This window comes from Panonychus citri, unplaced genomic scaffold (genome assembly GCF_014898815.1).
Source record: "Panonychus citri isolate SS breed McGregor unplaced genomic scaffold, ASM1489881v1 Contig00130, whole genome shotgun sequence".
Lineage (NCBI taxonomy): Eukaryota > Metazoa > Arthropoda > Arachnida > Trombidiformes > Tetranychidae > Panonychus > Panonychus citri.
The window spans coordinates 282568-306593 of NW_026515535.1; the positions used below are offsets into that span (position 1 = coordinate 282568).

The following is a 24026-nucleotide window of genomic DNA, read 5'->3' on the forward strand; positions in this document are numbered from 1 at the left end:
CGTTGCCATGGTTACCATTTGGATCCAGATACTTGATCATAATCCGAATTTTTATTTTTTCTTTTAATCATTTTCTTCAATTTCTTTTGGTTAAATTTTTTTTTTCTCAAGATTTTAATTCAATTACATTGTAATTTAATTGTTTTTTTCTTCAATGGATTACAATTACTTTTACAATTGAAAAGTTTAATCATTTCAGGTGCTGTCAGTTTACTTTGAATGATTTTTGTTGCGAAAAATTTGGATACAAATTGTGAGATAAATACAATTCAATCTCTGATGATGTAAGATTAATAATGTGCATTAAACTTGTTATCTGAACATATTTAGACTAATTTAGAATTTTTCTTTCCTTAATTCAGGTAATTCTAATTTAATTTGGCTCCTTTCTAGGATTATCCATATTCTTGGTTGATGTTTAAAACTCTAATTAACATCTGACATCGTTTAATTTTCTCTTCCATCTTTCTGGTTCAGTGTGTTGGTAACATCTTTTGCTATCTCTGTCTTCTTTTCTTCATCTCTCTCTCTCTCTCTCCTTTTTTCTTTCTATTTGGAAGAGACTATTTTTTTCTCTCTCTTCTGTCTATCGTGCGTGTCTTTTCTCTACCTGCCTACCACCTTCCTCAATCATGGCAAAGATCAGAGATTCGGTTGACGAATTGGTTTCCCATGTATCATGTTACAATTCGCGTCCCCTTCTTTTCCATTTGTACCTGGCCCCTTTTCTGTGTATCTATGTTTTTCTCATCAATCTTTGGTTTGTTAAATATTCTACAACTGAATCTCAAGAGATTTGGTTCATTTGGGTGGCTGTTGCAGTTATCTTACAAATACTTACTTACCTTTTCTGCCATTGGTCAGTAGATGTAAATTGTTTCCTTGCCTTTAGTAAGGTGAGTTTTCCGGTCATTTTTTACTTTTCCTTTTATTAATATCTATCGGTATTTATCAATCTTTCAATAGATTCTCCAGACATAGAAAGAAAATCTTTTTGACTACATCATCATTATCACCATCATATGTTGTAACATTTGGCTCTCTCTTTTTTTCCTTTACTTCTGATTATTTATCCTTTCTTCAGGTTTCCCATCCATCTTTAGGAGAATTTGCTAAAGTTGTACCAACACCTAATAATGGATCAACTGAATTGGTGCGATTATGTCGATCTAAAATATCGGATGATAATAGTGAAATTTTATGGTTTCGATTTCAAAAGACTAAATATATTTACAATGAGAAAGATGGACAGTTTGAGGTTCTCAAATTTCCAGTTAATTTAAATCTATCCTTTTACCTGGAATGGAAAGGGCACCAAGAAGAGAATGAACTTTCCCTTGCTGAGAAACATTATGGTAAAAATGATTTGGAAATGGTTGTACCTGAATTTATGGAACTTTTTAAAGAACGAGCAACAGCACCTTTCTTTGTTTTCCAAGTTTTCTGTGTTGCTCTTTGGTGTTTAGATGAATTCTGGTATTATTCTCTATTCACTCTATTCATGTTAATAGCATTTGAATGTGTTCTTGTTCAACAACAATTGAGAAATCTTTCCGAAATTCGTAAAATGGGAAACAAACCTTATCCAATTCAAGTTTACCGTAATCGTAGATGGAGATCAATTCCAAGTGATGAACTTGTACCTGGTGATATAATCTCTGTAAATAGATCTCAAAATGATAATCTTGTTCCTTGTGATCTTTTATTACTTCGAGGTTCATGTATTGTCGATGAATCTATGTTAACCGGTGAATCTGTTCCCCAAATGAAGGAACCAATTGAAAATGTTAATGAACTTGATCGACCTCTTGATGTTGACGCTGATGGAAGACTTCATATCCTCTATGGAGGTACCAAAGTTGTTCAAAATACTCCACCCGTTAAATCAACCACCGGTATTAAAGGTAATTAATCCCTCTACCAATTTTCATCATTTACCAATGGACGAAATTTAATCTTATGTATTTATTTTCCATCTCTTAGCTTCTGATGGAGGTTGTACTGCCTACGTTTTGCGAACTAGTTTCAATACATCCCAAGGAAAATTACTTCGAACTATTTTGTTTGGTGTTAAACGAGTTACTGCCAACAATTTAGAAACATTTGCATTCATCTTATTCCTATTGGTGTTTGCAATTGCGGCAGCAAGTTACGTTTGGATTAAAGGAACTGAAGATCCAAAAAGAAATCGTTATAAACTTTTCCTCGAGTGTACACTCATTTTAACTTCAGTCGTTCCTCCAGAGCTTCCAATTGAATTATCTCTTGCTGTAAATACTTCCCTTTTATCTCTATCAAAGCTATGTAAGTTCCACAATTTTCATCAATTGTTTTATCATCTAATTAATTTTAAATATTCTTCCTTTTTTCTTCCTCCAATTAGTTATTTTTTGTACTGAACCTTTTCGCATTCCCTTTGCCGGTAAAGTTGAAATTTGCTGCTTTGATAAAACTGGTACTTTAACCAGTGACGATCTTGTAGTTGAAGGAATCACCGGAATCAAGGGTCAAGGTATATAACATATACACATCTCCCTCGTTACCTTATTGTTCAGTAATATTATTAAATGAAATTAATTTTTATTTCTATTTGATTAATAGAAAAACCATCGACGAGTATTATTCCTGTTACCGATGCTCCTCCCGAGACTATTCAAGTTTTAGCCGCTTGTCATTCCCTGGTTCAATTAGATGATGGTTTAGTAGGTGATCCTTTAGAAAAGTCAATTCTTTCCGCAATCGATTGGACACTTACCAAAGGCGAAGCTGTAATACCCAAAAAGGGTAAACATCCGGCTGTTAAGATTTTCCATCGATTCCATTTCTCATCTAGTCTAAAGAGAATGTCAGTTATCGCTGGTTACACACCAACTGGATCCCAAGGAACTACTTATTTAGGTTTAACGAAAGGAGCACCCGAAGTACTTCGTAACATGGTTAGTCTTTAATTTTAGACAATCGATTATGATTTGATTGAATTTCTCGTTTTTGTCTCTTTTTGTCGGTTTGTTTAATTCATTTATTTGTTTTCTTTTACAGTTTACCAAAGTTCCTGAAAATTATGATGAAATTTACATCTCCATGTCTAAAAAAGGAGCTCGTATATTATCATTGGGCCGAAAAGAGATGGGAAATTTATCTCATCAAGAATTACGAGATATTACTCGTGATGATATTGAGAAAAATTTAGAATTTGTTGGCTTCATTGTGATTTCATGTCCACTCAAAAAAGATTCCAAAGTTGTGATAAAAGAGATCATTGATTCAAGTCATTATGTAAGTTCTTGTGAATATTAATCAAATGAATATTTTATCATCTCTCTCCACCATTGGTATCAAGATACTAAGATACTTATTACAACTAATTTTATCATTTCTTTTAATTATTTATTTTCACCAGGTCATGATGATTACTGGAGATGGACCTTTAACTGCTTGTCATGTTGCCAGGGAACTTAACTTCTGTAGAAATGATGACACTTTGATTTTAACATCTTCTCAAACAAAGAATGGTAATTAAATCGATAAACTTATAATTTATTCAATTTGGAAAACTTAATTAGTCTTATTGAAATGAGTTTTCTTTTAATTTTTGCTACCAGAAACCCAATGGAAATGGAAAGGTATCTACGATGAATCTGAACACGAGTGTATACCAAATATGAAAAGAGAGTTTTATCAAAATTATGATCTTTGCCTTACCGGTGATGGAATGAATTATTTACTCGAGAATCATAATAAATTTTTCTACTCAATACTTCCTCATATTGTTGTTTGGGCTCGAGTTGCACCTAAACAAAAGGTAAATTTACTCAATCGGATTGGAAATAATTTGATACTTATTTTTATCTTTTCTTTTCTCCTTTTATTTTACTTTATTTTTTTTTAGGAATTTGTTATAACATCATTGAAAAGTTTAGGATACACAACATTAATGTGCGGTGACGGAACTAATGATGTTGGTGCTTTAAAACACGCTGAAGTTGGTGTTGCATTACTCACTCATGCTCCTCTTACACCGAATGATTTTAAACCCCGGAAACCCATTGATGCAGCAGCTATTGGTTCAAATCTATTCCCATCTTCTGATTTAAACTCTCCTGGTAATCGTAATAGATTAACTCGTCGTGGTGAACCAACAAGGGATAGATCAAGTTTATTAGGTTCTAGTCAACGAGCCCAACCACCGGCTACTCGAGCTGAAAGATATGCTGAGATGCAGCGGAATCTTCAGAAAATGTTACAAGAAATGGATGAACAAGAAAAGGCTTCAATTGTCAAATTGGGTGATGCAAGTATTGCCGCTCCATTCACATCAAAATTATCTTCCATTCAATGTGGTAAGTAAATTTTTTCCTAAATTAATTTGATTTATCCATTATGGTTACAACTAACTCATTTTCATCTTATTTTTTTTTTATTCTCTTCACTTGATTAGTTTGTCACATTATTAAACAAGGACGATGTACCCTTGTTACCACACTTCAAATGTTCAAAATTTTGGCTTTGAACGCACTTATTTTGGCCTACAGTCACAGCGTCCTTTACTTAGATGGAATTAAATTTAGCGATGGTCAAGCAACACTACAAGGTTTCCTTTTGGCTGGTTGCTTTCTTTTTATATCTCGTTCAAAGGTACAACTATTATATAGTTTTAATTTGTTAATAATAATCATGAATTCATTTTGTACTAATCATGTTATTTTTTTTCCTTCTTTTTCCAGCCACTAACGGTACTTTCAAAGACTAGACCATTAGCCAATATTTTCAATATTTACACCATATCAACAGTCATGTTACAATTTGCTATTCACTTTTGTACCCTAATTTATCTGGTTCGAGAAGCAAACGCCCGTACACCTCCCAAAAGCGATGAATTTGCCAACTTGGAATCAGAATTTCAACCATCTCTTTTAAATAGTACAGTTTATATAATTTCAGTTGCACTTCAAGTGTCAACTTTTGCTGTCAATTATAAGGTAACCTTTTCTTTCATCCTAACTTGGAGCCATATATTAATTATTTCTATACTCTATTTTTTTTAACCACCGGTTACAGGGTCATCCATTTATGGAAAGTTTGAGACAAAACAAACCCTTAATGTATAGCATTTTTGGCTCTATCATTGCGGTCATCGCTTTAGTTACCGGCTATTTCCCTGACTTAGCCCAACAATTTGCTATTGTTGAATTCCCACAAGAAGTAAGTTAATCAATCGATCAAAACACGACTTAAACCACTCAATCCTCCAATTATTATAACTTTTACCTTTTAATTTCTTTAGTTCCAAGTGGTCGTATTAACCGTATTAGGAGCCGATTTAACTTTAGCTTTTGCTATTGATAGAACATGTGAATTTCTATTTGGAAAAGGAAGATTAAGAAAGATATAGACCCTGGTAAATTTCGGATATTAAACAATTAGATAAAAAAAAAGTCTATTTAATTAACTATTTAAATATCTTGTAACAATCTATTTATACCTGTTGTTTGTACCTTTGATGTTGTCAAATAATCCGTCACAATCTTGAGGTGTCACTAAGAAACCATTTATATAGATACATGTACTTGTCAATTTGATTTCTTTTTCTTTGACAATTTCAACTGAATCTCAAACTTTCTTCACCACAATCAATTGAACAAACTGAAGTTATCGTTTTTATGATTCAGCCAAAATTGAAAAGGAAAAGGAAATACAAAAAAAAGTCACCAAATTATCCTTCCCTCCCTCCACCTGATCGTTAATCATTAATTAAGCGGAATCATTTGTTTTTACAATTCAATGGGAAATCCCTGTGATCTGATGTGTTTAAATCCTCTCCTCAATGGTGATTAACAAAAGTCTTGACCGATTTGATGTCCAGTTATCACTTCTCAAAATTTTGCCTCTAATCTGGAGATAAATTAAATCAAACAATCAATTAACCATCAAATCTCAATTTAAAAGTTTCAACCAATATATTACATTGGAAGCAGCAAACAATACAAACTTGGCCTTTCAGCAAGTTTAAACTAAATCCAATCATTCAAATCAACTTTTGGTCATTATCAGCCTAACAAAATTGTTGACAATTACAGTCAACAATTAATTATGATCAATTTTTGACTTTTAATTGTTTCTTTTTTACCAAAAAAAAGCAAAATTTATATTATAAGTTTTTGTTTTATCTTGATGATCCAAAAAAAGTGATATAACATTTAACGTACATTATAATTATGATTTATATATTTACAATTAGATAAACTTGTTAATTGTAATCAATTTTGATGATGTTTTAATCAAACGGTTAAAAGTTTGATCTTTTGTTACAATTTACACATTACAAGAAGCCCTCGAGTGGCGACCAGTTAAAATACGCTGAAAGGCCGTCCTGAATTCTGGGCTGAAAATGGTGTAAATTATTGGATTAAGAGTCGAATTGGTAAAACCTAACCAGGAAAATATACTCTGGACCGTTTTGGGAGGGGCACATGAGTCACCACAAATCGGCCTTATAAGAGCTAAAATAAAAAAGGGTAACCAACAGATGACAAAAACTCCCGTTATAATGGCCAAAGTTTTTGCCGCTTTACGTTCACGTTTAGCCTCAAGCGATTCCTTGGTTCCAGGTAAAGGTGATGGATGATGATTATGATGATTTTGATGATTATTCACCTGACAATAAGTCTTTGAATTAGGTGACCCTGGATCGCTTGTCTTAATAATTAGTGAGCTTTTAATTGATCCAGTGGCGTTTAATTTAACCTCATTCGTGGTGTTAATTGTTTCCGTACTTTGGTGTAAATTTTCATGATAACCACCATTCGAGGTTGACCCCAAATTGTTACCATTTTCATCTGATTTAATCTCATCTCCCAAACAGCTCAAATCCTTAGCACTATTATTATTATTTTTACAATGAACGCTATTGTTTTTACTGTTATTATTATTATTATTATCGTCGCTTGTGATGATCGTTGAGTCCATTTCTTTACATCGATTGGTATCACTTTTGGCTAACGAAGCGTTTGCATGACGAAGATTCGATGTCATGTTTCGTCCTGGTTTATGGCGAATTCGTTTTTTGGCAACCTTGAGAAAAGAGTTTTTTAAAAAAGAAAAATATTCAATTACTATTATTGGAAAGTTCGTTCTTATCAATTTTTATCGTTTTCGAAAAGTTCTGTTCGTAGGCTCCATCTATTGAGGGAATTTAGAATCATCTATTTTCTTTCTCTTCGAATGTCTAACTTTAAAATTGGTTCTCGATTCATCTGTTGACTGTTTAAAGAATTATTTATGATTGAAAGGCAAACACTGAACAAATTGTTCTGTCGTTGAATTTTGTCTCGATATCAGAATCGTGATATTAATTAGAGATGATAAATGATTTCTATCATTTGTCATCGTCAAACTTTCATTGAATCGAGTTTATGGAATTCGATTCTAATCGTAGTTTAGATCTTTCGGTTTTTTTTTGTCATAAAAATGGAGGAAAATGTAACATGATGATAACTTCATGAGCGATTACAAAAGTTCAGGTTAACAATTGATAAATAAGGTGTAAAGAAAGATGAATATGTTATGAGAATTTTTTTCTCCACTTTTCTATCTTGCATTTTCATGGTGAGGAAAAAAGTTCTGAGACTCTGATTGAAAGGAAAATTACAACAACAATAAAGATACTGACAAAACCAGTGAAGGTCAATTAATCATATTGAGTAATCGTTGAATAAAGTTCAGTCAATCCGAATCAATATGAGAGAGTTTCCTGTTTGTGAAGCAAGAAAATTAATCTGAGAAAACTGTGAATCCAAGATTAACATGATGGTTCAACCGATAGATTGAAATTCAATAATCAATAAATTAAGTTATTGGAGACGATCAATTAATTATACTCATCGGTATGTACTTCCGTAAGTTCATTTAATCAGATTGATCTTAAATCATGTGTCGGTATGATTAAATTTCTGTCTCAATGTTGTCAAAGTGTTATGATGATTTCATGACTGAATCTGAGATTAATAAGTGAATCAAAGTTCTGGTGAACTGAGAAGAGAAAAGTTTACAATATAAACTTGAGGCTGAAATTATTATTTTTTTTTATCGATTTCGATTCAATCAAAACTGAAGATATTGAAACAATAGAAGTAATAAAATCGTGACGAACCAAAGTATTGAACTTACATGAGAGAATTCAATTGTTTCAATTATCTGTCTACCTTTTCTTACCTCAACACCCACTGAACTAAAAGCTCCAAATCAGCCTTATCGAAACACCTTAATCATGGTTGGAACTGTCAAAGAATCAAGTATTAAATCAGAGGAAAAAGAATGACAAAAAATAAATTTCCAAACTCAGATAATCTCCATCATGGATAAGAAGACAAATGATGTAGACGAGAGAAAGAGAAACTCAGACAGAAAAAAATGATTCTTTTAACCTTCATGGGTTTTTAATGATTCAAGAAAAAGAAAAGAGGATAAATAGGAAGATGGAGAAAAGAATTGATTGAGGTGGGTCATCATTTCCACCATGAGTTTCTACTAAATAAGAGGTTGGAAAGTAGCCACAGCGATTGGCACCTTAACTAAGCCACTGTTGGAAAACTTGACCAGTTGAAATCCTTGTTAAGGTGTTAGTTGAGTTTCAAGATTTATCTTCTTGAAACTTCATGAGGTTTCATGAAATATTAGCCACTATAATTGCAGTGGATAACATGAGAGTGAAAAAGAAGAGGGAAAAAAAGTAAAAAAGAAAAGAAACTTGAAAATTGATGATGAAGATGAAATGATGAGAATAGAAGAAAAAAAAATCTCCAAGAAAACTGGACATTGTCCATATGTGTATGATATTGTTAACACTAAATGACCTCAAAAAGTTTTTCTTTTTCTTCTTACGATTCATCTTTTTCTTTCACCTTTTCCTCTGTGTAGATATTCACACAGGTAAGATTACATTTTATCTCCTGTTATCATTTTGTTCATCTTCATCAAACAATATAAGAAACTTACATGAACGATTCATGAAGGTTTGACTTTTCAATCCAACAGGTAACTTTAATTTCATCTGTTGGTCAACATAAAAACTGACCTTTCAAAGTAAACAAATTTCCTCCCTGCAATTAACTTGGACAATCATGGTGGTGATAATCAAATGATGATGGAAACAAAATTTTTCACTTAACAAAATGTAATTCGTCTCATCTATTATTGGTCAGAATTTTCATTTCTCTCTCTCTCTCTCTCTCTCTCTCTCTCTCTCTCTCTCTCTCTCTCTCTCTCTCTCTCTCTCTCAGTCTTGACCATCATCATGTTCACATGAAAATGGACACAAAAAGAAAAGATTTTCATTCAAACTTTCACTTCCTTTTAGCCCTTGATCTAACGGTAACCTTTGTCATCTAGTGAAATATCAACAGATTGATTCAAAAGAACTTTTTTCACTCTCTTATTCAGATCATCATGTTTGTCACCATGAACAATTGAGATGCTACAATAGAATAAAAAGAAAAAACAACAACAACAATAACAACAATATTGGAATAAATCTTTTGATTCTCTGGATTGATAATCATTTAAAAAGCATTTTGTTTATCTGAAAGTATTGCAAATACTTTTGGACAAGTAAATGCTTTCAACTTATTAAAATACATTCAAAGTTTAAGATAAATTTCAGGCAGAATTGTAGATAAACTCAGTTCTCTGCAATAAACAACATGATGGAAAAAATTTTCATTAAACTTGTCACATTCAACAATCAGGGTTAATAATTTCAGTCCATTATCAGCATTACGCTGATTAGATGTTACTTTTCCCTGTGTGTATGTGTCACTTTGCATGATGAAATTAACTCCATGAAGAAAAAAAAATAAAATGTTTCGCTCTTTTGTTTGATGAAAAATTTTCTTTTCTTTTTTTGTTATTTACGTTAAGAATTGAGAAATTTTCAGTTGAGCTGAACTTTTCTTTCCAGACTCACCATGAAGATAAACACCTTCACTTTCACCCACTTTGACATTTCCATGTAACAACAACAATAATAAAATGCTTTGAATCTCATCATGTTTTTTTTTCTTGTTAGGGACAAATAAACTCTTCATAAAGTGTTGATACCTTTTACTGAACTTTTCTCAACCTATTCACTTCATCATCATTCTGATGATGATGAGAATGCTTTTTATCACCATGAACATGGGATTGATTGAATGAATAGCAAAAGGATGTTTTCATAAGATATTTCAATCTCGCATCACTTATCATCACTTGTGATAATTTAATTCTGACCCAGAACTTTGCACTTTCTGTGTATGTGTTTGTAAGATTATGATTCATGTTAAGAATTTTCTTCAAAATTAGAACTTGTTGTTTTTTGTTTCGAGAGTGAGAGTTTCAATCATAAAGTTGATCATGATTCTGAATCTGTTCATATGATGAACTTTTTTTCTCAGACTTTCCCAAGCTTCCTTTACAACTTTTTGTTTACATTTTGTTTCCTCTTATATTGTTGGCTCTTCATTTCTCACTCAATTGAATAATTGTGTTTATGATTCAGTTGTTTTCATGATTATTATCATCATAACGATGAATCAAACATGGAAGCCAAAAGATTATACGAAACAAGAAATGTAATCCATCAATAATATTGCATCTCCAATTCACTTGGGAATAATTGAAACCAATTGAATAATAATAATAATCATGATTATCACTATCACCAAGCAATAAATTATATCCTCAAGAATATCTCTCAGTATATGAAACCATTGATGAAGTCCTCATGAAGTTCATGCAGAGAGAGAGAGAGAGAGAGAGAGAGAGAGAGAGAGAGAGAGATCCTCATATAAGCTGAGAGATGAAAAAAATGATGATGATAGCTGAACTTTTGTCCAGTTGAATGGCAACAGAAAACAAATTTCAGTCTGGACGAAATCGTAGCTGATGAATTGATCATGATTATCATGTTCATTATCATTGGCTATCATTGTCCATGTAATAACTTGATCAATTGAGTATTCATAACCATTGCTTAGTTATTCATGATGATAATAATACATCATAAATATAATGAATGCAAACCCACATTCACAAAGAGGACAAGTAACTGGTCAGCATGAAGACGAGCATTTCCTTCAGCCTGTGGTGAAAGTGAAAATTAATATAACTGAATAACTTGTAGGTCTGTTGACAATTTGTATTGAGTGATTCTTGGTCAATATCATATCAATATTTGCTTCATAAATCACCATTGGAAAAGAAAAGCAAATATTACCTTTCGCCTTTTTTTACTCACAATTTTTGCTACCACGGAAAAAAACTTGACCATTACCCATGGACAAACTGAACCAAGAATGATTTTTTTTGCATAATATTTGCTTATTCTGATGGTGGACAAGATTGAACTGTTTGCCTTTCTTGCTTGACCATTGGAGACACTTTTTTTGTCCCTCATTGCAAATGATATGTGAACTTTTTTTCACCTTCAATTCAGTTTGATTTTTGTTTTTTTCTTCATGACTTATTGAATCATGAATCAAGGTGATGAGTGATTAATGGTTGGCTGATCACAGGGTGGTAAATTGCTAGTCGCTGGGATGTGAAGGGTTTTCCTCCTGATTGTTGTGCTGTGGTGTAATTGATTGTTGATGGCTATTTAATTGCAACCATTTCAAGATTGATCCTCTTTCTTGTGTATGTTTATAACTCTAATTCCCATGTAATCAAATGATTCTCACATTAATCTGATCAATTACCCATAACTGACCAATCGAACATGCAAAAAAAATCGGTAAATAATCATTGAATTGACCATTAATCTATTCAACTTTTATTTGCATAACTCAGACAATTAATCAAAATGACTATTAAATAATAGTTTGATTTATTAATTTCTAATCTTTAGATTAAATTTAACAAACAATTTACTCGATTGTAGCCATGAGAGTGATATTATGTTTTGATTTATTTTCTAATAAAAATGAATCAAGTTTCAAGGGAATCAAAATATAATCTTGAAATCTAAATCAAATTGATCGGCAATTTAAAGTCCTAATGATTAGTGTGACTTTGGATGTTCAAAGGACTTTGTTGTTTTCAAGTAATTTAAACTTGATTAAGGAGTTCGAGAAGTTTTGATGAAATCGAGAATCGTCAACTTGTGATAACTTTTATATAGATGGAGAGGAAAAATTTTCGGAAAATAATTTTCAACATGAAATCGATTCATTTTCCCTATTTCCATAGATTCAACACGAACAAAGTGAGTAGTTAGGAAAAGGACAACTCTGACCCAAGTGCGGTTTCTGGACCAGAATTTTTTGAACTATTTTTTAGCGCAAAATTCGAAATTTGTAGGAATAGTAGGTAGTAAAAGGGGAGGACAGTGTTTCCGGAAGCTGCAGTACCGACCATTTCCGGTTTTAAAGGTGATGATGTGGGTGGTAACTTCCGGAAATAAAAGTAGTAAGGAAAAGATTTGATGTGTAATTTTGTGACAACCCCTTGATTTGTAACTTAGTTACTATCACTTGCTGTGTGTTGCAACTTAGTTGCTTCTGTTTCCTCTTCCTCACCTTTGTAACCTTTGACTTCCTTTCCTTTCTCTGTATTGTATAAATACCTTACCAATCTTAGATTAATTAAGTAGAGCTAAACTAAGTTTAACTAAGTAAAGTTAATTAGACTCCAACTTCAGTTTATCCGTCATCACCTTCTCAGAAGGACATTAAGTCTTGACCCCTTTGTATTTGTTGTATTCACTTGAACACTTAAGTCTCGTCTCAAATTATTGCTGTATAACTTGGTGACTAATTATAATTAACCTAAACTCGTCCTTGAGACTTGATTAAACTAATTACGTATCCCCAGAAAATCAACTGTTTGTGTCATTTACGCTTTAGCTCATTGAGCCTTTTTGTCGCCATGTTGGAGAATTGCCAAAATAGTAGCCAAAGTGTGACAACTCAGTTGTCGAGTGTTAATTAATTATAACCGGTCAACATTTTATATAACATTTGGTGGAGATTCCCTTTCGATCTGTGATCTCATTTTAAGTGGGGGAGGAGTATCTCTTTCATTTAAAATCGTAAGCAAGTGTAGTGCCGATTCCCATCTCAATCAAACTATTTAGATTGAAAGAAATCAATCTTTTCTGTGTTAAGTGAATAAAGTTCAACTAAGTTGAAAGTAATCAACTTATTAATTGTGATTGAAAGAGCTCAATCATCGTGGTGTTAATTCAACTGAGTTGAAAGAAATCAACTCAAAAACTGTGATTGAAAGAAATCAATCTTTTAGTGTGTTCATAATTGAAAGTAATCAATTGCTGAGAAATCAACTAAGTTGAAAAGTAATTCAACTATGGCGGATAAAGAAAACCCGAAAACGTTTTTGTCAAACCCTTTAACTCCCTCAATATTGTCAGGAGCCAAGAACGAATCAACCTTGGAAGTGGTTATGGGAACATTAAACTCTATTCAAGAGAATATGAAAAAATTGGAAATGAAAATTGATCGATCAGATAGTTCGATGAAGACTGGTTTGTCTGCACTTTCTAAGAAAGTTGATGCGTTGGAATCGGTGGTACCGATTCAATCTACCTTCTTAGAAGGACATGGAACTGGAGAATCAAATAATTCAATTACTGGTTCAAGAACGAATCAAAGAGTTGATTCAAGAAGGAATCAAGGAAATGATGGTCTAGAAGGAACTAGTACTACTTATGATTCAAGAACGAATCAAAGAAATGAACTGAGAAGACCGAATGAACATTCATTGTTGAATACATTTGTTAACTCGAACTCAGTTCGACCCAAAGTGAAGTTAGAAGATTTTCCGACATTCGATGGAAGCAATGAGAAAGCTGCGAGTTGGTTAATCGACTATGAATTCTGTGCTGCAGTAAATAATTGGCAAGGAGAAGATCTTGTCAAGGGTGTGGTTAAATGTTTTACAGGTGATGCACGAAAATGGTATGTCTGCATTTACCTACCAAGCGTTAATCCTGGAGAACACGATTGGGAAAATTTCAAAGAAATGTTTAAAGAAACGTATGTCAGGTACGCTGATAAAATGGATCTTCAGATGAAGATAAGCCAAAGGAAACAAGGTTACAACGAGAAAACGACTACCTATTTCCATGATATGCTTTCGTTATGTCGTGATTATGATGACAAGTTACCTGATAAAACGATTATCACTTATGTATTAAGAGGAATGTTACCGATGAATCGAACAGCTTTATCTGTGTTGGGAAGTACCTCATCACTGAAAACATTAGCCTCTCATATACGTAACATTAGTGATGCTGAAATTTTGAACAAAAGTCAGAGAGAAAGAAATCCTTCTCAGAAGGAAGGGAATCGCCGGTCACGTTCAAAGGAACGAGATAAAGAGAATTCGACGGAAAAATGAAGAGACGAGATCCGTCAAATGTGATTTGTTACAACTGTCTCGAAAAAGGCCATTACGTGAGTAATTGTAAACGACCTTATGATGCACTTCGAGCATCAACAAATAAGAAAAATTTGTTTGAGAAAAGATTCAAGATAAATCTTGTGAATAATGTTGATCATGTTGAAGAAACAACTGAATCAAATCAAAGTGACCTTGAGTTAACGACATCTTCAATTGATCTTGAGCGATGGAAAATCAACGCAACGATTTCCGCTGTTGAATTTAATTTTGGTGCGAATTTACCAACAGTAAATGTTGATATCAACGGTGTCGGAAGAGATGCTTTACTTGACACTGGAGCTAAGATCAGTTTGATGAGAGACGATTGTCGTGAATCATGTAAACTAGAATTGTTACCATGGACATTTGGACCATTGACAATGGCGAATGGAAATCACGATTATCCTTATAGTTACACTAATTGTTGGATGAAAATTGATAATTTGATGATTCCAGTCAAGTTCATCGTAATGTTGAGAATGAGTCGTCAATTGATCCTTGGTGCGGATTTTTGTGAATCGCATGGTGTTGAAGTTTTATTCTCTAAACGTTCAATACAAATTACTAAGCCAAGTAATGATGTGATTGTGTTAAATAAAAAGGTGACATTGAACCCGTTAACTAATGAGAACTCAGTTCAAGCGGAAGTACCTGCAAGAATGAACTCAGTTCAAAACGAGATAAATTTTGTTGATCTAAAAGATTATGATGATGTGTTTGCTAAGTCTACGAACGATGTTGGATGGATTGAAGGAGTCACTCATGAGATAAATACTGGTAATCATCCACCTATTTATGCTCGACCTTATCCAGTCCCAGTTTCTCTAAGAGATAAAATTTCTGACATGATTGAAGAAATGTTAGATCAAGGAATAATCAAACCAAGTACGAGTCCTTGGGCAAGTCCTATTGTTCTGGTTGCCAAGAAAAATGGATCAACTCGTTTCTGTGTTGATTATCGTGCCTTGAATAAAATAACATTGAATGATCCCTATCCAATTCCAAGAGTAGAAGATGCTTTGGACATTTTGGAAGGTTGTGTGAAATTTTCTTCTTTAGATGTTGCTGCTATGTATTGGCACATTAAGATGAAAGAAGATGATCAAGCTAAAACAGCTTTTGTTGTATCGCAAGGATTGTTTGAATTTCTACGAATGCCGTTCGATTTGAAGAACGCCCCTGCTACTGCTGTTAGGACTATGAATCGTGTCCTTGCTGGTTTAAATAATGTAAACTGTTACATTTATTTCGATGATATTTTGATCTTTGGTAAGACCGAAGAAGAACATGATGAAAACTTGAGAAAAGTTTTAAAACGATTAAGAGAAAATAACATCAAATTAAGAAGAGAAAAATGTCGAATTGGTGTCGATAACATCGATTATTTGGGTTATAACATTTCAAAGAATGGGATAACACCAAGTGAAGCAAATGTTGCTACCGTTGTTGAGTTCTTAGAACCAAAAAGTGTATCGGATGTACGAACTTTCATTGGATTATGTTCATACTTCCGAAGATTCATCCCGAAGTTTAGTGAAGTCGCTCGACCTCTTCATGCTTTATTAAAAGATAAAGTAAAATTTGTCTGGTCTGAGGTTGAACAGGAATCGTTTGATAAACTTAAATTGGCTATTACCTCAAAACCCGTATTAGCATGTTTTAAGACTGTTGGAGACATTGAACTTCATACCGATGCATGTGATTATGGTATTTGTTCTGTAATGTATCAAAGAGATGAGGAGAACAACTTGAAACCCGTTTGTTACATCTCTAGAACTTTGAGTCCTGCTGAAAAAAATTATGGAGTAACAGAGAAAGAATGTCTTTCAATTGTATGGAGTATAATTAAGTTAAGACATTATCTGTTCCAGAGAAAATTTACCGTTATAACTAACCACTGTGGATTGTGTTGGTTCATGACTTCTAAGAAGTTGACACCAAGATTAACTCGCTGGAGTTTAAAATTACAAGAATTTGAATTTGAAGTCAAATACAAATCAGGAAAATTACATGGTGATGCTGATTGTATTTCTCGTTACCCGCTGCCTAAAGACGTTAATGATAACGAAGTCGAAGAAAATGAAGATGAATGTTTCGTTTTACATGTTGATGTAAAAGAAAACGAGTTCTTAGAACTACAGAAACAAGATCCACTTGTGATCAAAGTGAATTCATTATTCAAGAATGAAACGATGTCAAAGAGAAAATTGAAAAGATTAAACAAGAAATTTGTGTTTGTCAACCATTTGTTGTATCGTCGAAGAGGTGAAGAATTACTTCCTTACATTCCACTTCCGTTGAGAAATTCTATCATGAAAGAAGCTCATGAAGAAGGACATTTGGGTATGAACAAAGTTTCTCAGAAATTAAAACAAGAAATGTTTTGGCCGAAAATGGATCACGATATAAATGATTTCATCAAGCGATGTGATGCTTGTCAAAAGAGAAAACCTTACATGAAATCAAATCAAGGTTTCATGATACCAATTAAGAGACCCGAAAGAATTTTCCAAGAAATTTCATTAGATTTGGCTGAATTTTCTAAGAGTGAAGAAGGGTACAAATATGTTTTAGCAATCAATGATCGATTGTCTAAATTTGCTGTCGCTGTACCTTTGAAAACGATTACAAGTCTCGATGTGATGGATGCGCTAACGAACAATTGGTTTTATAGATTTGGTGTACCCGAAGTTTTGATAACTGATCGTGGAACAAATCTAACTTCAGAAGAATTTAAAGAATTCTTAGAATTCTATGGCGTTGAACATCGGACTACCACTCCTTATCACCCTCAATCTGATGGACAAACAGAACGATTTAATTGTTATTTGGGAACAAGTATTTCGATTTTATCTGATGGTGAACCAAAGAATTGGCCTTCATATCTCAAGCGAGTTGTATTTGCTTATAATGCTACTCCTCATCGATCTACAAAGTTTTCCCCTTTTTACTTGGTTCATGGTATCGAAGCGAGATCACCATGGCAAGCAAAGATAAAACTAATTCCGAAGATAAGAGAAAGATCTAAGATCGAAGATGATTTGAAACATCGTGAACAAGTAAGAGAAAAAGCAAAAGAAAATATTGAATTTGCTCAAGAGAAATCAAAATTTTACTATGATAAGAAAATGTTTGAACCAAATTACAATGTTGGAGATTTAGTTTGTATCAATCAACCGATATTGAAGAAAGGAACTCCAAAAAAGTTCATGGATCGATATCGAGGACCATATAAAATTAAACGAAAGTTTAATAATGTTAATTATGAATTAATTAATTTGGATGGACCAGTTAAACTAATTGATTGTCATGTTAAGAGGATGAAACCATATTATGAAGCATATGATAATCTCATCGATAAAAATTTACAATCAACTGAGTTGACAAAGACGAAACGAAGAAGAAAAGTGAAAAGAAAGGAAAATTATCCTGATGATTCTGAGAATCAAGAAATTATTCCTGGTACAACTAATCGTGATGATTTGTTTGATTTGATTGATGAATCAGATTGATTTTCATCGAAGGTGCCGAAATGCTGTCGAGTCTAACATGACAACCGCATGACACTTGACAAAATTAATTTTTTTTGTAACATAACCAAAGCGAATGATCCAAATTGAATTTGAATCAAAATCAACTTTAATTATATTTATTTTTCTATTTCTTTTCTTTACTAAAATTTTCATTTGAATTTAATTGTCAACTCAAGATTATGTTAATTGTCATCACAACTAAGTCGCCACTGTCCAGCTTGAGAGCCACGAGCCGTTACCATTGGAAACATTTCCTTTTCCTTTGTCATTGTTGTGTTACTAATGTTTGAACTTAGTTCAATTGTGTTAATTGTTTATTAATAATTTAAGTTAATTTTTCTTTTGTTTCTTTGGAAATTTTTAAGTAATTAACTTAATCTGTTGTTTGTGATAACCATTTGAACTCAGTTCATTTCAACCATTGTGATAACTGTTCCGAACTCAGTTCAAAATTATGCATCGATTAAGACCTGGAGATTTATCTTGGGAACCTATTGATCTTACTGGAGATCCAATTGATGCCTTGATTGAATCACAGAATTTTGAATTTGAGATTGATCATGTTACTCATTATGTTCCTCCGAATCCAAATACTCATCCACTTATATCCGCTTGGGTTGAGAGTAATGTGATAACAGTTAAACCGACGGAACTTAGTTCCTCAAATTTTGTTGATATAAATGCTGTTAAAGATTTTGAGTGTTGTTTTTGTCTCAATGTCGCTACGAAACCGATGCTTTGTGTCGTTTGTAATGTGACCTTTTGCCGAAATTGTAGCCGAGCTTATAAAGAAGCTAAAGGATCTAATGCTACTTGTCCCTGGCGATGCTCTCGAAATCCACTCAAAGTTAAGCCTATGCCGAATGATGGTCAACCGAAATCATGGAGAAAATTTAATGAACTTGTGGTTATTTGTTTCTATGCTCCCGATTGTCAAGAAAAGACTATCCCGAAATATTATGCTCATCATGTTAATCACTGCAAGTTTAACCCTGACTATTGTCTTTTGTGTGAACGGTTGATCTCAGATCAAGAACATAATCGAGCTAATTGTTTGAAACGCTACCAAGAATTAAAAGAAAATAAGAAATCGAGAAAAGATGATGAACTTAGTTCATTGAAACAAGAGATTGAAAAGCTCAGAACAAGAGTAAAATTTTTGGAGTCAATAGCGATTGTTTCTTGTGGTTCAAATAACATAAGAAGTACAATTGATCATCAAGATCGTAGAACTAAGTTCGAAGTAACATTTGGAAACCGAAAGATTAGAATCTATGATATGCCATTGAATGAAGTTGGTTCTATCGTAAGATTTGATCACACTGTCATTAATGATGATAAGAAATTGAAACAACATCAATTGTGTTTCAAACCAACTCAACTTGTGGCCTTTCCTGTTAATCGAATCGTTGAAAACGGAAGAAATCTAACCATTGATGTTACTGGTCGCCAAGAGGACTTGGTCTAATTTCAGTCGGGGAGGATGATGTGTAATTTTGTGACAACCCCTTGATTTGTAACTTAGTTACTATCACTTGCTGTGTGTTGCAACTTAGTTGCTTCTGTTTCCTCTTCCTCACCTTTGTAACCTTTGACTTCCTTTTCCTTTCTCTGTATTGTATAAATACCTTACCAATCTTAGATTAATTAAGTAGAGCTAAACTAAGTTTAACTAAGTAAAGTTAATTAGACTCCAACTTCAGTTTATCCGTCATCACCTTCTCAGAAGGACATTAAGTCTTGACCCCTTTGTATTTGTTGTATTCACTTAAACACTTAAGTCTCGTCTCAAATTATTGCTGTATAACTTGGTGACTAATTATAATTAACCTAAACTCGTCCTTGAGACTTGATTAAACTAATTACGTATCCCCAGAAAATCAACTGTTTGTGTCATTTACGCTTTAGCTCATTGAGCCTTTTTGTCGCCATGTTGGAGAATTGCCAAAATAGTAGCCAAAGTGTGACAACTCAGTTGTCGAGTGTTAATTAATTATAACCGGTCAACATTTTATATAACAGATTGCATCTGGTTCATAAGACATTTTCGGCTCAGAGTTGACATTTCTGGCTCAGGTACATTTCTAACTCAGGTTCATTTCTGAAACATAATGAAACCAACATTTCGTATACATTAGAACTGACATCTCTAGAACAGGTTATCATTTAATTTACATTTCTAACACACATAAAGTTGACATCTAAACCCACTCCTGACCTCCCCTCTTGTGGATCATAACAAATGAACCAACCCTTGGGGATGATGAGAAGCCGACAGTGGGTTCGGATAGGGGCATCAGTAGTCCTGTGTAACTTGATGTTACAAGGAGGGCCACTGAATCCCCCTTACTCACTCTCTTTCTTGCCCGTATTGCACCCACCGAAGCTGAACAATATAACCCCCGCAAACTTACACCCCCTACTGGTCCACACCACCGAGACATTGCCTTGTCCCTTATCCTTACATATTTAATGAAAATTTCCACCCAACCTCCGTCTTTTTTCCTCTTCAGGAAATTTGTATATGTCCGCCAGAGGTGGATTTCTAACCAATTCTTGAGGAGTGGAAACGGGAGAAAATTTTATCTATCTCCATGATAAAGAGAGAGAAAAAGAGCGAAAGATACAGTGTGTGTGATGTTGATGGTGATGGTGATGGTGATGGTGATGGTGATGGTGATGGTGATGGTGATGGTGATGGTGATGGTGATGGTGATGGTGATGGTGATGGTGACAACAAAAAACTGAGCCGGAAATGTACCTGAGCTAGAAATGTCGATTGAGTTAGAGATGTCAGTTTGAGCCAGAAATGTCAACCGAGCCATAGATGTCAACTCTGAGCCAGAAATGTCTTATGAGCCAGAAGCAATAGTTCTCTTACAACTAATAAAGTTTTTAGGGTGAAATTTTTTTCTCTTTCTTTCCCTTAAACTATTAATCATTTTTTTTAACTTAAATTAAATAAATCATATGACTTCAAATGATTTTGATGAACGCAATAAAATCAAACTTTTGCTTTTTTCCCATTTTGATGGAAATTTGCAATATTATATTTTTCATTAGAATTTTATGCAAAAGAATATTTTTAGGTAAATGCATATGGTATGCATAATATTGCATATGCTAAAATAATTGAAAGCATTAAATATTTGGATGATCAGCAAGTCATTTTAACTCTTTAATGAAATAATCGCTTGATCGTTCCAATAATTTAATGGTTTATATATTATTTTTGTTGTATCTGCATTTTGTGCTTCAAAAGAAAAATTGCACGGGTAATAATCTCTTCGTGGATACCGACAAGGTGCTCCATTATACGGAGAAATTGAGCTCTGAGGCGGCGGTAAATATCCTGCGTTTCATCCTGGTCTGCATCTGCAATCTCGCCGTTGTTTCTCACACGAGACTTGAGATCCTCGAGAGATCTATGTTCCATAATGAAACAATATTTACAATCTCATACTTAGGCAAGGGATATGTTCCATACTTTAAATTATTCAAATGAAACACCCGAAACAGTAAAAGAACTACAATCACAATTATCACCAACGTAAGCAAAAGAACCATCATAACTGTCTTTCTGACCTTTCAGCACTTCCCTTTCAGTTAAAAAACCGTTGAAAACACAATTTAATACTTTCAACCAGAACTTCCGGTTATCAGAGATGAAACAATTTCACCCAGAAAAATTGTTGTCAAATGTTAAGATCAATCATCGTTTTATATTGATAAGGTTTTGAAACCTTTTATCAAAGTTTACCTACCTAAATTATATCCCGATGGGAATTACTTGTTCCAACAGGACTCCGCCCCTTCTCATCGCTCGAAAAAGATCATCGGATTCCTCGAAAAGAAATTTCCTTCCCCACAATCAATGGCTGGCAAATTCACCTGATGCAGCCCATTGTAATTATTTTTTGTGGGGTTACCTGAAAAATAGGCTGAGCCGTAAATGTATCACTGACGTTCACAAATTTAAATCAGCTATTCGACGGGAGATCAAATATATACCAATCAACTTCATTCTAAATGCGATGAAGTCATGGTCTTCTAGATGTAGAAAAATCTACGAATCTAATGATGCTAATATTGAAACATGAAAACAATTCTGGTCCGAAAAACACTTGGTCCAGAGTCTACCTCTTCCTAACTACTAAAGTGATTCTATTGTCAGGTAGTTTTATCAATTATAAAGTTTTTCATGATAACTCATAAGATTATTTTGTGATACATTTCGATTTAACTTGCTTCTCATGGCTATGACCATATCTGGGGTTCAACAAGCTCTAATTGCACTCAGCCGCAATTAATATTTTTGTCAGTGTTTCGCTAATGTGGTATTCAAAAAGCGCGCTGGTGAACGAAAAGTGATTTCGAGAGTGGAAATATTAAAAGAATCAGCAAGACGATCAAAAGTGATTGGAAAACAACATGTAATTTAGAATAAACATTTTTCAGTCATCATATTGATGCACAAGAAAAATGATCAACAAAATTAATTCAAACAATTTAAATATATATTACATGATGATGAGCCTTTGGATGATGATTTAAAACAAGGGAGCAGCAAAGATGATGAAGGAAACCCATCAAAATAATAATAATAATCTTGCTCATCTTTTTTTGTTCCCCATCATCATCATTACCATTAGATATTATTAATAATATGTTTGTCTGTTATTAGCATTTCAATTCATTATTCAGAGTATTCATGTTTTTTTCTTGCATCAATAACTATCAGCCCAATGAACAGGGGGAAACTCAGCTTAACATGAAACTTGAAATTCTAATTATCTCAACAAAAAAAACTATAACTGGATTAACTTTGAGCTGTTTTCGTTTTCTTTGCTTTTTCCTTTCAACTTTACACATAACTTTATGGAATTTATTTATCAATATAATAATATAAATTCCGATAACAATGAATAATATTCAGGAATTGTCTAAATTAATTTGATTGGAAAACAATAAACCAAAAAGTCGCAATCAAATATTATGTAAATTGTGGTGTTGGTAATAAAAAAAAGTTCATTGATTCAGATGCTTGATTTTATTGTTGAAAGTTCAGGACGATTCAGTGAGTACAATTAAATCAATTCAATTGTTTACTATCATTGATTTTTGATCACCATCATTACCTCATGATTATCATGAAATTGGATTCAAAATAATCATTCAATTTAAAAACTAAATTAACTTTTCGTAAATCTTATTATTATTATTTATAAAAATCATCATTCCTCAAGCTTAATTTTAATAAGACAATTATTGATTTAGTAAAAATTTTTTACACACAATTAACTTTATATTAAATATTCATATCTCAACAATGTTTAATCCAACAATTGGCAATCAATTGTATCAATAATATAATTAAAGCAATTGCAATCTTCAGATTGAATTAATGATGAAAAGTCATTTCATCATCAACTTGGTTCAACTTAATTGTGGACCATTATCATTGATAAATCTACTGATTGTTTCATTGATTAAATCATTTAACTTTAAGTAAACTGTTAATGTAGTAATACTTGAGTAAATATTAGCAATCAGTTGATTGTTTCAATAAAGAAACCTTATTAATAAATGGAGAGGAAAATTAAGTTTTCATGATAACTGGAAACAAATTTCACCATCAAGAATCAATTGATATTTTCATTATTTACACTCATTGATATTCAGGTGAATTGAATTGAAATAAAAACGGTCAACTTATATCTGAATGTTGACCAATATGATTAATTTAAATAGAGAAATTATTAATTATGAGTTAACAGCAAAAAAAACTTCAACTAATTGCTTGATAGATGAAAGATATTTGCAATCATATTATTGATCATGAATCGATTGATTTTTTTCCTGATGATGAGCAAAAAACTCATATTATCTCACTAGAGATTTGTTAACCTACTCAAAGATCAATTAATTACTTTGAGAATCCTGAAAATATGGATAAAAATGAGGATAAAGGGATAATATTAATACATCATCATCATCATAACTTTGATCATGTTAATCAATATTAACCTTAAGGGTATGATTTGATTAACTATGTCAAGG

The 24026-nt window shown here is 32.9% G+C and overlaps 2 protein-coding genes across 2 annotated transcripts in view; one reads left to right on the forward strand and one right to left on the reverse strand.

The window, feature by feature from the left end:
- Positions 1–134: 134 nt before the first annotated feature.
- On the forward strand, positions 135–6172 carry LOC128390887 (endoplasmic reticulum transmembrane helix translocase-like). The gene is made up of 14 exons (XM_053350661.1): positions 135–284; positions 363–896; positions 1085–1904; positions 1984–2304; positions 2384–2512; positions 2602–2936; positions 3040–3276; positions 3401–3512; positions 3603–3802; positions 3890–4340; positions 4439–4635; positions 4725–4979; positions 5059–5202; positions 5285–6172. The coding sequence occupies exons 2-14, from the start codon at positions 633–635 to the stop codon at positions 5390–5392; spliced, it is 3573 nt and encodes a 1190-aa protein (XP_053206636.1). The 5' UTR covers positions 135–284; positions 363–632; the 3' UTR covers positions 5393–6172.
- A 19-nt stretch (positions 6173–6191) lies between these two features.
- The window catches only part of LOC128390890 (5-hydroxytryptamine receptor 2A-like), a 30415-nt gene continuing 12580 nt past the window's right edge, over positions 6192–24026 (reverse strand). The window contains exon 3 of the mRNA XM_053350664.1: positions 6192–7071. Within this exon, the coding sequence (XP_053206639.1) occupies positions 6313–7071 (759 nt within the window). The 3' untranslated portion in view covers positions 6192–6312. The remainder of the gene's footprint in view (positions 7072–24026) is intronic.